This window comes from Diabrotica undecimpunctata, chromosome 3 (assembly GCF_040954645.1).
Source record: "Diabrotica undecimpunctata isolate CICGRU chromosome 3, icDiaUnde3, whole genome shotgun sequence".
Lineage (NCBI taxonomy): Eukaryota > Metazoa > Arthropoda > Insecta > Coleoptera > Chrysomelidae > Diabrotica > Diabrotica undecimpunctata.
This window is the reverse complement of record NC_092805.1, coordinates 13,799,828-13,812,164: the sequence shown is the minus strand read 5'-3', so window position 1 is coordinate 13,812,164 and position 12,337 is coordinate 13,799,828. Positions and strand designations below refer to the sequence as shown.

Genomic DNA, 12,337 nt, shown 5'->3' with positions numbered 1-12,337 from the left:
ATGTTGTTGACAGGGAGTCTCCCTGTCTGACACCTACCTCCATGTGTACTTCATCTGACGGGCCTTCCCTTGTTAAGATTCGTGCCTTGGATTCCTTCATCGTCATTTTCGTGAGACTTATTAGTTTTTCTTGGATGCCTAATTGATTCATATCCTTAATTAGCTCCTCCCTTATAACACTGTCAAAAGCTTGCTTGTAGTCAATAAACAGTATATGTAGATCTATTCCGTGCTCGTAACTTTTTTCGACGATTTGCGTTACAATGTGTATTGCATCTATTGTTGACTTACCTTCCCTGAATCCATGTTGGTATTCACCTATTTTTGTTCTAGTTTCTTTTTCTATTCTTTGTCTGATCAAATTAGTTAATATTTTGTACATTGTATTTAATAACGTGATTCCCCTGTAGTTAGTGCATTTCGTCTTGTCGCCTTTTTTAGGGATTGGTGTTATCAGACCACAATTCCAGTCGTTCGGCATGCGTTCTTCTTCCCATATTCGTTCTATTAGGTTGTGGATTCTGTGGGCTAGTTCCTCTCCCCCTTTCTTGAAAAACTCATTTATAATGTCGTCTGGTCCTGCTGCTTTCCTTGTCTTTAATCTGTTTATGGTCGCCAATACTTCGCTGTATGAGGGAGGCTCTGATTGTTCTCCATTCCTATTTTCTGTTTGTTCTTCATTTTCTGCGTTTTCAGCATCGTCTTTCTTTTTAAACAGTTCTCTATAGTGTGTTTCCCATTCCATTTTTCCAATATTTGCCGGTATCTCTTTTTTCTCTGTGATTTTATGTATTTGTATAGTCTTGCATTGTCATTACTATTGGCTTCGAGTTCCTGCAGTAATTGTTCGATCCATTTCTTCTTTTTTGTTTTGCAGCATTTGTCTGACTCTTTATTTTTCTCTTTATAGTGTAGGAGACTACACTATCTCTATATCTTTCTTCTCCTACACTAATAATATTCATATTTATTCGTAAGAAGAAGACTCACAGTCATTAATCATAGGATTCATTTCCGATTATAGATTAGTTTGTATTTCTCTTTCAAAATATTCATCTATTATCTTTATAACATGATTGCACCGTTTTTTCTATTCTTCAATACCGATTTTATTAAATTCTTCTTCTGCTAATTTTCTTATGTCCTTAAGTTTAAACGTGACATTCCTTTGACTAGCATTATTCTTAATCATTTCAACACATCATTTCATCAACAGAAAACAAATTTAGTGTAATACTTTTCATAAACTTTCATACGATTATGTGTAATTAATTTCATTGACAAATTTCCTGTGTATGCCTCTCAACGTAGGAACTTTTTTTTCGTGGACGTGAAAGTTTATTACAAATCTCCGAAGAATTTCCTTATCTATATTATCCAACTTAGTTTTGGGCGCACTTTTTTGTCTTTTAATATTAGGTGTATGGAACGAATCACTTTCACCATCTTCAACATATCTCATTTCCTTTGAAATTTGCTTTACAGAACCAAAACTAACACCAGTTGCGCCCGAAACACGTTCTTGAATTTTCGTTAGTTCTATTATCGGATGTTTAGCCTCCGCTTCTCGTTAAATAAAATATATCACATTTGCTATAGCTTCACGAGATTGACCACTCAAAACTTTACGATGAACTTTTGATTTATATTCCATTGTAATGGTACCGGATTAATAAGTCCTGCACCAGTGTAATTGATATGCGTCTGATCTGTTTACTTCTGCTAACAAAATGGACATTGGACATGAAATTATGATTGGCAGGGATAACCAGACTCATGAACTGAGGAGAAGAATCGGCCTTGGGTGGGCAGCATTTGGAAAACTGAGAGAAACTTTTAAAACTGAGCTGCCCACATGCCTAAAGAGAAAGGTATTTGATCAGTGCGTCCTCCCAGTCTTGACGTACGGAGCAGAAACACTTACCTTAACCAACGAAGACATCAGGAGAAGAACCGGAGTGACTGACATCATCGAGAAGATAGCCAGACTAAAATGGAGATGGGCAGGACACATAGCCAGAATGACAGATGGGCGATGGACAAAGAGGTTATTGCAATGGAGGCCAAGGGAAGACAAGAGAAGCGTCGGTCGACCACCTACAAGATGGACTGACGATTTAAGAAGACTCAATAAAAACTGGATAAGAGCGGCGCAAGATAGACGGGGTTGGAAACATGAGGAAGAGGCCTATGTTCAGCAGTGGACTCTTGAGGCTGGATGATGATGAACAAAATGGAACTGAGTATATTCGGGCTACTGACGGATCCTCCCCTCCAAATTTATATTCTTGTCAAAACTCAGAGACATTGGTATTCTTGACGAGCTGTAGCTACGCTACTGACAGTAAGCCAGAATAAGGTTTAAAATGTAAGTGGGCGTGTTGACTTTTAAGTAAACGAAATCCGGTTTGTGCGCTGGTTCTTCAGATTTGGCATCCACTGTAAATAATTGTCATGTCATTTTAACTCGGCTATTTCTGATTATTATTTCCAATACCAAATTAAGGAGCACCTCCTAGATATATTTCTTTTCATTTCGCTTAGCTTGTCTATAATATATCGATTTTTTCTCTTTGCATTTGTTTTTCCCAGTTCTTTATCTTTTTGCACCATTCCACTTATAGCTCTAACCAGAAAATGGTCCGAATCCATTTCGGCTCCTCTCATACTTCTTACATTTCTTATACATTCCTTGTGGTTTCTTTCCAAAAATACGTGATCGATCAGGTTAACCGTCCTTCCATCAGGACACATCCAGGTTTCCATATTGATTTCTTTTCGTTCAACACCATATTTTTTCCTTCAAAAAATTAATTAGTATTTGGCCATTATCGTTTGTCACTTCATGCTTGCTATGTATTCCAGCTACTACGTCAAAATAAACTTATTTTAAAGTAAAATTGTGGCTTTTCACAGTAAAAATAATAAATTGTATTAACAGGCCATAAGAAAATAGCTCCAGATAATATGAATTTTTTATCATTTATATTTAAAATTAAAAAAAAACTCGATGTCATAATAGTATTTGCAATTAATTTTTTAGCTATGGACTGTATACCTCGAATATCAAGAGCCCAAGTGTTTGATGCTTTGAGTTCAATGGCAAACATATCCGGATACAGAGCAGTGGTGGAGGCAGCAAATCATTTTCCACGATTCTTGTCAGGTAATTAAAAACTGTTTCTACATAACTATTACAAGAAGGCTATTGGTAGTTTTAATAACCTAATATTACATTTTTCATAATTTATAGGTCAAATAACGGCCGCGGGAAAAGTTCCCCCGTCCAAAGTTTTGGTAATTGGTGGTGGAGTAGCAGGTTTAGCTGCCATAGGACAAGCTAAAAGTATGGGGGCAATTGTTAGAGCCTTTGACACTAGAGCAGCTGTGAAGGAACAGGTTGAGTCTTTGGGAGCAGAGTTTTTGACTGTCAGCATTCAGGTATTTTGTAACAAATAGTTAATATTGCACCACGTTTAATTATTGTTCGATTATTTCAGGAAGAAGGAGGTACTGCCGGTGGTTATAGTAAAGAAATGTCTAAAGAATTTATTGATGCAGAACATGCACTGTTTGCAAAACAGTGTAAAGATGTCGATATTATCATTTCCACTGCTTTGATACCTGGGAGGAAGGCACCCATTTTGGTACTAAAAGTAAGTGAAACAGCAAATTAGTGGTAAAACACTGTCACTTAGGTGAAAAATATGTAGAGACGTCTTGTTGAGTATCTTTGGATCATTTTTCAAATCGCGATGGTTATGCTGGTGTTTCATCCTCTATCGTAGAGTATTTCAATGACTGACCGTTTATGTTTTTACTAATTTACTAGTACTAGCACACTTTACTCGACGTACACACTTTACTGTGTGCTTTTGGCACAGAATAGTGCTCATTGTTGCATTACCCTCAAATAGTTTGTGACTTACACTTTTGTTGAAGAATGTGGTATGCTTTTCATACTATTTTGGAGCTGGTTGTGGTATTTCAATTTTTATATACTACAAGAAATATGAGTAAAGCATGTAATAAAGTTAATAAATATTTATTTTAGGAACACATTGAATCGATGAAGCCAGGTAGCGTAGTAGTGGATCTAGCAGCCGAAGCAGGTGGTAATATTGAAACAACCAAACCAGGAGAAATATACACGTACAAAGATGTCGTCCATGTTGGTTTAACAGATTTTCCGAGCATGCTTCCAACTCAAAGCTCCACGCTTTATGCTAACAATATCTCCAAATTTTTGCTATCGATTGGTAAATGATATAATTATGTTATAATAATCTGTACAGAATTCTGAAATTTTGTGTTTTAGGAGAAAAAGATCACTTCAATGTAAATCTGGAAGACGAAGTTATACGTGGAAGCATAATTTTGGATAAGGGAAAACTGATGTGGCCACCACCACCTCCACAAACCCAACCGACACCCGCTGCAGCCCCGAAACAAGAACTGGAAGCTGTGAAGGCTGTACCTAAGGAAATTTCTCCTTTCAAAGCTGACTTAAATAAATCACTGGCTATCACAACCGGTAAGTTAATGGATATACTGTGTTTGATTCGGAAACTTGTGCGTTAAGTTGCGAACTTAGTGGATAAACCTAATTCGAGAACGCTGAATCCAACGGTCTAATCGTTTCATGTAATTGCAGTAACGGGTGAAGATCTTTCTGAAACTTTCGAGAAGCTAGAACATTCTTATACTTAGTAAAATGTGTATACAGATTGAACGAATTTAAAACGGAACATACGAAATCAATGTATTTCGGCTCAACTCCGCTCTAGGTGGTTGGCCAACAAAAGGTTGTCAAATAATTATATTATAAAAATCCAATACTTCAGCGGGCTGCTGGATTCTGAATTCTTTCAAGAACAAGTCAAAACTCCACCCAAATAGGTTTCCTAGAATCACTGAAAAAACTAGACTACACAAGCAGTTATTATGCTGTCAAACCACTTATCGCTTCCTTATAGTCCAAGAGATAGAGCCGAAATTTTGAACTTATCAGTAATATGACATTTCTCTATTGGAATATATTCATTGTAACTGGGTTAAGACTTTGCCTTACAGGCGGACGCCCCTCGTGGTACAGGGGGTGGCTATACAGGGATGAAGTTGTCATTTTTTTCGGAAAAATTAACGATCGATAATATGGCTGAAAATTTGCCCAGAGGTATATTTAAGAAAAAAATGTGATTTGTAAAGTAAATATGACTTTAGTTTGAAAAAAAAAACATTATCATAATATTATTTTAAAACTACAAAATATTCTATAAAAGATTCAGACGATGACGTAGAGTTTTATCAAATGTTTTAGAAAAGTTTTTCTAATTTTTTTTTTCTTATCGGAAAAATCGTTTGAAAATTTTTGGAAAAAAATCATGGTATAACTGACAGAAAATCGAAAGGATTCTACAAATTAGATTTTACCTTAAAAAATTACGAAAATTTTCATTTACGGAATTTTTTTTGGAAAATTTTGAGGAAAACTCTACTTGACGCTTTTCAGAATAGTAACAGAAGTGAGCATACAAATTTTCAAATCAATCGGTATAAAAATATCATAATAAAATCAGTTTGAAAATTGTTACCGATACCTAAAATGCGCAGGCAAGTGGTACATTTGATCCCGTTTTATGGCTCCCTGTAACAACCCAGCTGTCCGCTCTTTTCGATTTAGAGTTTTTAGGGGCTAAATAATGAGCCATGAAAATGGCGGACATATTACTTATCGTTAATTTTTCCCCAAAAAATTGCAATTTCACCCCTGTCCGCCACCCCTTATGTATCCACTCTTGCGTCCGCCCTTTGGGATTTCGTCTAGTTATACCAAGATCTTACTCTGGGCAAATTTTCAGCCATATTATCGATCGTTAATTTTTCCGAAAAAAATGACAACTTCATCCCTGTATAGCCACCCCCTGTACCACGAGGGGCGTCCGCCTGTAAGGCAAAGTCTTAACGAAGTTACAATGAATATATTCCAATAGAGAAATGTCTTATTACTGATCAGTTCAAAATTTCGGCTCTATCTCTCCGACTATTAGGCAAGCTCCTCTTTCCTTTAAAGGAGACAGATAGTTGAACGATATTTTATACAATGTCTATCACCGGGTATGGATTTATTTTTGTCCAAGTTTTATATTGGTCCACTATTTCAAATGCAGTTCAAACAGACATATATTAAATTGTATGTTCCGTTTTAAATTCGTTCAATCTGTATAAGCGGCTTCGTATACAACAACAGTCAGGTAGTAAGTAAGTACTTATTAAAAAAAATAACAAAGACAAATTAAACAGTGAAAAGTTCGAGATTACATAGTACAAGTTAAAGAGTAATAGAGACATGACACAGCCTTGTCGGGCACCACTTTTAGTAGTCTGGTTGTAATATTATAAGGTTTCTTCTTGGTTCCAATAAAGGTTTTGAATTATGCGAAGATCTTTTCCGTCTATCTTCATTTTCTGTGGTTCATACAACAATTTTTCAGGCTTGATCAAAAGCCTTGCATATCAAAAGCCTTCTGGTAGTCGATGAAACAGAGATTTACTTTTTTCTAGTGATCGAGGCATTTTTGAATGAGTGTTTGAGTTGAAAACACTTATGTCTAATCTAAAATTTCTTTGTCTATAATTCGATTCTGTATGATCTTTAGGATTTATCCAGTTAAGGATCCTTAACTGGATTTTTTTTGGCACAGCTGTGAATTCTGAGGTAAGCCATTCCTTTGGTATTCCAGGCATTCCAGGACAATCTTATTCATCAATATTAGAAACCACCCAAACGGACGAAGCAAGTATATCAACCATCAAATATTACTGCCCCTTGTAATCACATTGTAGAACATAGACTAAGACTATTGTCAAAAAGAGAAATCAAACGATTTCTACCTAGCGAAACCGAATTCAAATTTTTACCACTGTGTTTCCTAAAACTTGCGAAACAAACAGCTGGATAAATTACTCGGCAAGGGAATCTAAAATTGCATTTCACATGCCGTTCATCCTGGTCAAAATTCGTAGTGAACTCAGTTTCTGGTACTCCAAACGAAGTAAGTAATAAAACATAATGATGGTATTAGATTCTTGTTTTGATACAGGGCAGCGACAAAGCAGCTTATACGTATTTCGACCTCTTTAGGTCTCGTTAGAACGGTATAGCCACTGCTCTGCCAAGACTATTGTATTTTTTCTTGTTTATAATAAATATTTCAAAAATAATAAAAATTGTACATATTTAAAATTTTTGCGCATTTGGATATCCATTTAAACATTTTTAAATGGATATCTCAAAAAAGTTTAGGATTCAGCGTCCTCTATTAGGTTATCTACCAATTCTGCAGCTTGACGTATATTACAACTAGCACAGTGTGTTTATTTGTCTAAAATCTATAGGAATTAAAACCTTTTAGAGAAAGACAAGTCGTTTTTGTTTAACAAAACGAAAAAATTCTGTTTTTATTATATTCTCGTTCATAGAAACCAAGAACCTTTATTAGATTTGTAAGAGTGTTAATAGTGTTTGTATTTCTATAATAATTTATATATTTTATAATATTTTGTAGGTATTGGCTCGATCTTAGGTCTAGGAATGGTTTCTCCTAAGCCTGAGTTTACAGCTATGTTGTCAGTACTCGGACTCTCTGGCATAGTTGGCTATCACACAGTGTGGGGTGTTACTCCAGCGTTGCATTCGCCTTTAATGTCCGTTACGAACGCCATTTCCGGAATCACAGCTGTAGGAGGATTACTTTTGATGAATGGAGGATATTATCCAACAAATTCGGTTGAGGTACGTACTATTTTACGTTGACAATGTCAAACAACTAAGGTCGCGTCAACAGCATGGTGACTACGCTACTATCAAACCGTAGAAATATATTTTTTTCGATGACTATACTTTTGTAAATGATTTTTTTTACAAGGTTTAAGAACGTGTGTTTTCTTTGTTTAGAGTTTGGCAGCAACAGCAGCATTTGTGTCGTTCATCAACGTATTCGGAGGATTTTTAGTCACTAAGCGAATGTTAGACATGTTCAAAAGGTAAATTATTTCGTTTCCCATATTTTCGATTATAATTAAAATCAAATTTGATACCGCAGAGTTTAACTCGAAAACAGCGCCTCGCTAAATGGTAAGTATGCTGTAAAGTTATCGTAGTACTGTCACACTTTGAAATAAAATCTTTCTAGATTCTTGTGTGACTGTAACTTTGTTGTATTAATTAAAGGAAACATTGGTTCGTGTTTTCAGGCCGGGAGATCCGAAGGAATATAACTCCTTGTACGCCATCCCCGCAATTGGTTTCTTGGGTGCATACGGCTGGGCCTCCATGAATGGTTTAGCGGAGATTCATCAAGCTGCTTATCTAGCAGCTTCGCTTTGTTGTGTTGGAGCTTTAGCTGGTCTAAGCTCGCAGACTACTTCAAGATTAGGAAATAATTTAGGAATAGTAAGATCCATATTTACTTTTTTTACTATATTTAAATAATAGCTAATGGTGTCTAAAACTTCTTTTTTAAATGGGGTTTTTATCGTTATTTATGAATGTTTGTTGTCTTAGATTGGGGTTACTGGAGGAATAGCAGCCACTTTAGGTCAACTATCACCAACCAACGAAGTATTAGCCCAAATGGCCGCCTGTCTGGTAGCAGGCGGTGGTATTGGTACTGTAATAGCCAAGAGAATCCAAATTTCCGACCTGCCACAACTTGTTGCGGCTTTCCATAGGTACGTTATAGCCCAATATTTTTTAGTTTATTTTTGGTTTAATCGATTTTTCAACGATTTTACTTTGTTGTAAATAACGATTGAGACAAATTCTAATTAAAGGAAACTGTGCAATAAATATATCGTGGGTTTTTACAGATTAATATATACATAACCTAAGTTTTTGTTTAGAATTTTCTATTTTTTTTTTAACCCAATCGGGGTATATATTTGCCAATATCGCATATGTGGGACGTAAAACATGTCTATTTTTCTAACTAAGGTGTATGATGTTGACTTTTGCTCCAAAAATAAAAATACGTATTTTTTTTGGCATAGGCATTGGCCATTCATCCACTCACAACTTTTTTAAGTTCTTCCCAAAGGAAAGAAAAGAAAATAATTATCACAATATATTTATTATTGGTTATTTGGTTATCCATGAAACAAACATGGTTACTCGCTTCTCTTCTCGTCTAAGGACCCATCAAGACATTTAATTAAAACACAAACTAGACAGGGTCACGGATAGTAGGTTTAAAACAAATGGGATAAAACAAAGGTTACTATTTTTTTGACTGAACTTACAAATTGAGGTTACTTTTCGAAATAAATTCTGTTAAGTAGTTATATACATTTTTGTTATTTAATGACAAAAGGTAACAAATGTTATAGGGTGGAAGGATCTTATGTTTGATTAAATTTTTATTAAGTCGTCAGTTTGTTGTATATATTTTGTACTTTCAAAGAAAATGTGGTTTAAATCTGCTTCTTTTTGACAAACTTCGCATAAATTGGAATTTACAATTTTAAGTTTTGCCAGATGAGCCGGATAACATGATGCGTGTCCTGATTTCATTCTGATAATAGATGTAATGTATCTACGTGGAACAGAGTAATTTTTAAACCAAAATTCACTCGGGATTGAGGGTTGTATGAGTGCATATTGTGATTTAGAGTGTTGACTGTATTCATGATATTCTTGTTTCCACTGATTGTTTACAATATTCTTGATTGTTACAAATAAATCTGGGATGCAGATCTTATAAAAAAATACTATTATCATCTAACTATTTCTGCAAAAATCCGAAAGCCACTATATGTTCGGATAAATTTCCGCGGTCAGGTAAATGAAAATTACCAAGTTCTTGGGAAGAACCGCGTTGAAAATTTAATATTCGACGTTTTGGCACCCAATTTGGAGCCATTATCAAGATTGATACGGTTCCATTCGAGTTCGGGGCCTCAATCTGCCTACTCCCCTCACTCGTGACATACCAGTATCGTGTTCTATAGAAATACAAGACCCGTCAAACGGCACTGAGGAGTAGGCAGATTGAGACCTCAATGTCAATGAATGTCCTTTGTATTGCCAATGTCACGTTATTCGGTGAAAATGCCTAAATTGACAACCAACGACATCGAATTTATTAATCATAATTTTTTATGAATATTATTTTTTATATATTTTTTAATACTACTTTAAACTTGTATTTATCTACAGTTTAGTTGGTTTGGCAGCTGTACTGACTTGTGTTGCGACATTTATCCATGATTTTCCAACTTTTGCCGTCGATCCAGCAGCTAATGTTATTAAAACAGCTCTATTCTTAGGAACATATATTGGAGGTGTTACATTCAGGTAAGAAGACGTGTACAACACTTTTCTTTTTCGTTTATTTGATGCAATTCGCTACATTTTTGTTATGTACGTTTTTTAGCGGCTCATTAGTGGCTTACGGAAAACTACAAGGTCTTCTGAAATCAAACGCCTTGCTGCTACCCGGTCGACATGCTTTGAACAGCGGTCTTCTCTTAGCTAATATTGCCGCAGGCGGTTACTTGTTCTATGATCCTACCATGGCTGGAGGTCTGGGAGCTCTTGGAACCACAGCTGCTTTATCTTCAGTTATGGGTCTCACATTAACTGCTGCTATTGGAGGTAAGATAATTTTTATCATTTATTGTAACACCTTTAGCGACTAGGCTACAGTAGATATTTTTATTCGCTGTTTGTAAGCCTCTAGGTACTGTAAGATTAAGGAGCAAATAAATATATTTTCTTGCTAAAATTAAAATCAAAAAGAAAAACTTTATTTCCGGAAAAACACAAACTAGTTGAAATAGTAATTTTTTGCTCAGTTTTGCGTCCAACTAAAAACCTCTCCTCTGTCACACAAGGTTACTTGGGGGTTTTTGGGGTCGCTGGACACTAATATAATATTGGCGATGATGTGCAAGGTACCTTGTGCTAGGAGGAGCCTCTTCTCCTAGTGTTTTGTGGAAATTCGATACAAAATCATTGCAAACTCGTTATTCGGGGGATTTTGTGGTCGTTAATCACAAATATCATAACGATGATGGTCTCCGATGCACAAACTCCAAAAGACTCTCCTGAGCACAAGGTGCTTCGGACACCATCGCCGACTTGATATTAGTGTCCAGCGACCCCAAAGACCACAGAGTAACGAGTTTGCACTGATTTTGTAACGAATTTCCAGAAAACTCTTCAGGAGACGAGTCCTAGGTGTACTAGTTGCCTAGGAGAACATCGCCGTCATGATATTCATGTTCAGTGACTCCAAAAACCCTCGAGTAGTGATATTGAACTTATTTCCGTCAATTATTTCTGATTTACACATTTATCATTTTTCATTACTTCGAAATGCACTTTGGAAAATGCATTTTCCTTGTCCAATAATGCAATTTTCATTTCCACTTCATCCTTTTGTTCACAAAATTTCCTGACACTCATTCGAATCGAATGCAAAAAAATTTCATTGAAATCCATCTTACTGCAAAAATTTGGTAGGTTTATTGCTTCATTGCTTCGCCTAATAGCTTATGTATAGCGCTTAATTTTTAAAAACTTCATAATTATTTCTTCAAAACTGTCAGTAACCATTAAATCTGTGAATTATAGTATATATGGAAGTTTATTTAGGACAATCTTATACAAATTTCCTGTATTTTTTTACTTTGTCCATTATATTTATTCGTTGTTTTAGGAGCAGACATGCCTGTTGTTATTACAGTGCTCAACAGTTATTCCGGCTGGGCGTTATGTGCTGAAGGATTCATGTTAAACAATAATTTGATGACCATCGTAGGTGCACTTATCGGTTCTTCTGGTGCCATTTTGTCCTACATTATGTGTAAAGTAAGTATATCCTTCTGACCAGGTTCCACCATGTATTTTCTTACACTTTTTTGCGTTTTTATTTTATCTTTCATTTCATTTACTTTATATTTAATTTTTACATTTTAGGCAATGAACAGATCTCTAGTAAATGTTATTTTGGGAGGCTATGGCACTTCAAGCACAGGTACTGGCAAACCAATGGAAATAACTGGAACCCACACTGAAATCAACATTGATTCTGCTGTAGAAGCTATTAAAAATGCCAGAAATATAATTATTGTACCTGGATATGGACTTTGTGTAGCCAAAGCACAATATCCAATTGCTGAAATGGTCAGCAAATTGAAAGCAGCCGGAAAACACGTTAGATTTGCTATTCATCCTGTCGCAGGTAAATTAATATCTTTTTAAATGATTAAGAGGAAGTGTAGACTTTTTTTTGTAGTTGGTATATTTAAATTTTACAATTATTATCTAAAAGGG

General features: G+C 35.5%; 1 protein-coding gene across 1 annotated transcript in view; it reads left to right on the top strand.

Moving 5' to 3' along the window:
• The window catches only part of LOC140436462 (NAD(P) transhydrogenase, mitochondrial-like), a 70,484-nt gene that overhangs the window by 43,005 nt on the left and 15,142 nt on the right, over positions 1-12,337 (top strand). Inside the window, exons 5-17 of the mRNA XM_072525301.1 lie at positions 3,044-3,166; positions 3,254-3,441; positions 3,501-3,656; positions 4,055-4,259; positions 4,319-4,534; positions 7,569-7,795; positions 7,958-8,046; positions 8,257-8,455; positions 8,567-8,733; positions 10,217-10,354; positions 10,434-10,654; positions 11,721-11,872; positions 11,981-12,245. Of these exons, the coding sequence (XP_072381402.1) occupies positions 3,044-3,166; positions 3,254-3,441; positions 3,501-3,656; positions 4,055-4,259; positions 4,319-4,534; positions 7,569-7,795; positions 7,958-8,046; positions 8,257-8,455; positions 8,567-8,733; positions 10,217-10,354; positions 10,434-10,654; positions 11,721-11,872; positions 11,981-12,245 (2,346 nt within the window). The remainder of the gene's footprint in view (positions 1-3,043; positions 3,167-3,253; positions 3,442-3,500; positions 3,657-4,054; positions 4,260-4,318; positions 4,535-7,568; positions 7,796-7,957; positions 8,047-8,256; positions 8,456-8,566; positions 8,734-10,216; positions 10,355-10,433; positions 10,655-11,720; positions 11,873-11,980; positions 12,246-12,337) is intronic.